Below are 5,604 nucleotides of genomic sequence, written 5' to 3'. Positions count from 1 at the left end.
ACGAGGATATAGTAGAGGTTGCAAACAAGACGGTATACAACTTGGATTTGGAAGATATGGTACTAAAACATGTAGAGACGGTCGTCTTTCAGATCGAGCCATTGAAGTAGCGCCTCAAGTTATAATCGAACAACTCCAGCAAATAATTTAAAAAAAATATGGAGACATGGGTAAGAGTTCTCACATATCTTTTTATTACTAGCAGAATGGGAAGTGAAAAGGAAATTCTATGAGTTGCGTTACTCGTATGTGCATGTGACACATTTTACTTGAAATATGTGTGGTGTGTTTGTCAAATGAACGACAAGCCCTCGTTCGCTTCCATGTTTAGGTTCCTCCAGTTGAGTCGCAAGCGAAAATCGTCAAAGGTCTCATTCAAATCTAATTTATAAATTAATCAATTGCTTCTTCTTTTGTTTTTAACATTTTCACAAAATAATGATTTTTCTTTTTCAATATAATTTTTTTGTTAGGAGTACTTTTATTAATTGAGTTTAAGTCAATAAGTTATAAGTGTTGTCAAATTTTTGAATTTGAAATTTTTTCTATTTTGTTTTTATAATAATTATAAATATAATATACATTTATAAAATATATTTAAATAAATTTAAAATATTTCTTTAAATATGTATTTATGTCAATTTATATTTGTTCATGTCGTGTAACAAAGGTAAATTCAAAACCGCCTCTTAATTTATTTATTTAATTACAATTACGTGTTTGTGTACGAAAAAGATAAACCGAAATACGAAAAAAATTTGTGTCGTATATGAAATTGTTGACTGTAATTGTACCGTAATAATTTGTATTTATGGCAAAATTATTATTTGTTTCAAAATTAGACAATAAAAAAGCACAAACAATTATTATTTCAACCAAACAACCCTCTACTACAAAATATTAGGGGTCCAAAATATTATTAAAAAATCCAATCTTATAAATACTAGGGGTCCAAACAATTATTACAAAAGATAACTTTTCTCGTAATAATATGAGATCTTGCATGCATTCATGTGCGTCTGCGAATTCAATTTGAACATATGTCCTGACAAGTCAATTCATAAAAATTTATAATACAAATTTGGGTCGATTTTGGTTGCCTACTCAGCCCAAAACCCCTTGCAGCGTTACTTCATTTCAGAATCAGATAAATTCCTTCATATCCAAAACCCCTCTTCGCATATACTGTACATACACACCCATGCTCTATACCTCAGAGCCACTAAAGCTCAGACCTTTTTACCTTAAACCCCCCAATTCGTATATGTTTAGTTAAACCCGACAATTCGTTTGTTTTATATACTTTCAAATCAGGAAACTTTTATCTTTAGTTTAAATGAATAGTAAACCAAAATATGACTAGTTAAAAATTCGTTTCATGTTATGTACATTCATATCATAATTTCGTGTCATATTTTGTGTAATTTTAAATAAAACATTTTTTTAATATTAAAAATTTTAATCTCGTCCCATCTGGCTAGCTGTTTGGCTAACATAGAAAAAGGGTAAGATTTTTGTTCCAAAGGGATCTTAATTGAGTCAGTAAAGATAAAATATGTTATGTAACTAAAGACATATGTTTTCAACCGAGAAACAAAACAAGATCATTGCATTTTTAGTAAAATAAAATAGTAAGGATAATCCATTATTAATGAAAAGGGGTGGGAGAGTTATATGTATATATGTTGATTAGATCGATTAAAGGGTGTGGAAATGGCTAGAATTGAATGCGAAAAGTATAGAAAAATATTGCGTACTGTATTTAATCAGAAAATCGATTATGCTTTTGTGGAAGTATCCACTCATTACAGAATCTCGAGTGTTAATGTGTGAATTTTATACACTACAAAAAAAAATCATGCTATATCCGAAACGAACAAAAAATAATATATATAGTAAAGGTAGATATAGTGGGGGTTGGTAGATGTTAATATCCTATTTAAATTTGTAATCTGAGTTTGTCAAATGCACGACAAAACCCCGTTCGCTTGGAGATCCAGTTCCTTGAGTCGCAAGTCAAAGTTCATGTTTCAAATCTAATTTATAGATTAATCAATTGCTTCTTCTTTTTTATTAATATTTCAAAAAAAAGTTGGTAATTTTTCTTTCCCAATATAATTTGTTTTGATATGAAAAACAAGATTATAAGTTACACGTTCATCCAACTCTCAGTGCTTATGTTAGTTGATGATGGCTATTTGAAACGAATGATGGCCACAGGGCTCTCTTTTTTGATAACTTTTCAATAGTAATTGACATTTTAAGCTTAAAGAATATTTAGACATATGCAGCTGACCATTTTTAAAAAACAATATCCATTACAACCTCAGAATAAACTTCAGATCAAACTGTTTGTCAAATTTAAGTTACAACTTTAACCAATAGATAGAAAAATGAACTTTCTTTTCCGGCAAAGCCACACAGCATCAATCAAAATGGAGACTCAGAACTGTCTAGCAAGACACAAGCTCAGATTACGCAGCAAAGTTGCTCAGACCAAAATAACCATTACCATATCCGTAACCAGGGACATGAGAAGCAGGATCAATCTGATTAGGCTTAGGTTCAAACTGATTAAAGGCCCTGTGTCCATTAAAACCAAAAGGTGGCAAATTAGAATTTGCATTCTCAATCAAGATGCTATTAGCTTGATTGTTCACATTTTTCTTCAACCCTTCCATGCATTCCTTCAATTGTTGAAGCTCATCAAATCCCATCTTTTCGACTGGAGATTCCCACCAAAACTGGCTCTGGCTAGCTTGCCTCATGTCATCAAGTGCCTCTCCTCTCTTCCTCTCACCCTCTAGTTCATTGAAAATCTGTGTGAGATGGAAGTTCAGCTCGCAAACAGTCATACTACTATGAGCTTCAACGAGATGGAGAGTGCTTGAGTTTGAAGGTGGAGTATGCCTTCAACATTAGGATGTCCAAAGGAGAACACTTTTCCAGCTGGAGAAAAGACTATAATGGCAATCTCAACTCCACAAAGTGTACAGAGCTCACTTGCCTTCTTAAAAAGGCCTGATCGACGCTTTGAGAAGGTAACTTGCAGGTGATTCTTACGCTCTATTTTCGCAATCTTGATCTTTTGGCGGCCAATGCTGAACTTTTTGGCCATCTCTAAACAAGCTATCAAGAATAGAAACCAAAAGAAAAGCAAATGGAGCAATGTTTATGTATGTTGAAGCTCTGATTTGTAGAGTAAAATCATTTGGTATTTATAAGAGGCTTGGAATTAACACTGAAAGCTGGCAAAAATTATAATCTCCTAATCTGTGTTAAGGGAATCAAACATATTGTTCCTGTGACAATATCAATGATTCGGGGGTTACAAAAATCTTATTTCTTAATGTATGGATATTACTAATATTCATGTTATTGCACATTTTTAAATCAAATTAAGCCAATAAATTTTGTTATTAAATACTTTTTGTAGCGAATTTGTTATTCTGCTAGTTGTAGCCACCATTCTCATTTTACTTAATCTAGTGAAAATTACCTTAAAATTCACATGAAAAAATAATTTGACCATATGTACGTATAAGTTATTTAGCAGTGTCCGTTTTGACTAAATTTTTTTCTCTTAATTACGTGTCAAAATTCGCTATTGTAATTTCCTTTTAAATATATTTTTCTTACCGGAAAACATGATTTGCATAAAATTTTTAAGATATTACGATCCGTAAGACGTCAACGTATCAAATAATGGGCATAATCTATTTTTCATTTAAAATAGAATTATTACCATACAATAAAATTGGCTAAAATATGATGTAAATTTTGGTGCAATTTTAGTAAAACATGATAAAATTTCATTCCATTTCCGTCGAATTGAAGCATAAGTGCCTTTTTAGGAGACATACAATGCGAACCAGACTAAGTTATCCTTGTGCTGGTGTTCAAATGTGGATTGGATTTGATTAAATTCGATTCGTATTCATTTAAATTTATTGGATTGGATTGAGATCGGATCAATTTCAGATTTTTAATAGCGTAATTCATAAACAAATTCATTAGGATCTTCGATTATCGGATCGGACCACCGGATCCATTTAAATTTTTTGAGATGAATAATTTTAATTTAACATGGTTCAATAATAAAAAAAAACTTAAGCACAAGAAACTATTTTAAGTAAGAGGTGTTGTGAAAATAATTTGTTTTTGAAAATATGTGAAAATAGTTCAGTTTAAAATAATTATAAAATAAATACATAAAAGTAAAACATTGTAATTTCAGAAATATATGAATTAATTATATATGTCAATATCAAAAATTAAAATAAAAAAAATGTTGTGAATTGTGAATAACTAAAATATTATGTATAAAAATAATTTGTGACATACATGATTCACTCATTTGAATATGATAACATGTGGTGTGTACAAGAAATTTTAATGTGATGAAATAATAGTTAATGTGAAAATACAATAAAATAACTTATAAAATTAGAATACCAATACGTATAAATTAATTTTATTAATTGATTATAGTTAAATTTTATTTATATATATAAATAATTTATAAATGTATAAGTTTAGTAGTAGTTCGGATGTGGTTTTTATCGACGAGTGAAAATCCATATCCAGTTCTTAATGAATCGAATCCTTGTAAGATTGGAGGGGAATAGAGCTGCAAATGAACAGAGCCGTCCGTAAACAAAACTCGGGATCGGCTCGTTTAAGTGAACTCGGCTAGACTCGTTTTCTTAAACGAGCCGATCACGAACAAAAAAATAAGCTCAGATAATTAAACGAGCCGAGCCGAGTTTTTTAATATTCGGCTCGGACTCGGCTCGTTTAGCTCGGACTTGGCTCGAACTCGGTAACTCGGCTCAGATAAATTTTTTAAATATAACATATACTCCCTCCGTCTCTTTCAATTATTTTCATTTTTTAGAGAGTGTCTGACACGCAAGGTGCATATAAAGTATAGTTCTGTAATTTTTTTTACAATTTTATTTTTCTGAATAAAAATTAAAACATTCAACTTTTATTCAAAAAAAAAATTGTAAAAATAAGTTACATAACTATACTTTTTATGCACCTTAAAATGCGTGTCAGACACTTACACAGAAATGTAAACAATTGGAAGGGACTGAGGGAGTAATAAATATTTACTAATCACTTTTATAAAGATTTTAAGTTTTTTTAATTAAAATTTAATACTAATTTTAAAGTATAATGATTAATTTAATAAAAATTCAATATATATTTTAACAATAAATAATTTATTAATTTCATACATATCACTAGAGCTTGATTACTTTAACAAACAAAATATATATTTTAACAATAAATACTAATTAAACTTAACACTAAATATCACCTCACACTTTTATTAGAGGGGTCTATGATAAAATCGACCAAAATTACAATTTCAAATAAATTAAAATAGTGAGTTCTTAAAATAAATTATAATATTTTTAAGAAAAACATAAGATAATTTTTAATAATTTTATTTCTCAACCACTTAAATGGGCTTACTTCCTTTATTTTATTTTATATCTCGTTTCTAATCTAAAATTATTTAACTAAAATATCAAAAATTACTAAATTTTTGACAATCGACATCAACAATTTAAAAGTAATGTATAATTTCTAATG

The 5,604-nt window shown here is 29.4% G+C and overlaps 1 protein-coding gene across 1 annotated transcript; it reads right to left on the bottom strand.

The window, feature by feature from the left end:
• Window positions 1-2,474: 2,474 nt before the first annotated feature.
• Window positions 2,475-2,855, bottom strand: LOC141684994 (agamous-like MADS-box protein AGL61). Its single transcript, XM_074490123.1, has one exon. The coding sequence runs from the start codon at window positions 2,853-2,855 to the stop codon at window positions 2,475-2,477; it is 381 nt and encodes a 126-aa protein (XP_074346224.1).
• Between the last annotated feature and the right edge of the window lie 2,749 nt (window positions 2,856-5,604).

The sequence above is a fragment of the Apium graveolens genome, chromosome 9 (genome assembly GCF_009905375.1).
Source record: "Apium graveolens cultivar Ventura chromosome 9, ASM990537v1, whole genome shotgun sequence".
NCBI classification, from domain to species: domain Eukaryota; kingdom Viridiplantae; phylum Streptophyta; class Magnoliopsida; order Apiales; family Apiaceae; genus Apium; species Apium graveolens.
The sequence above is the reverse complement of the archived record's forward strand: the minus strand, read 5'-3'. Positions and strand labels throughout refer to the sequence as shown.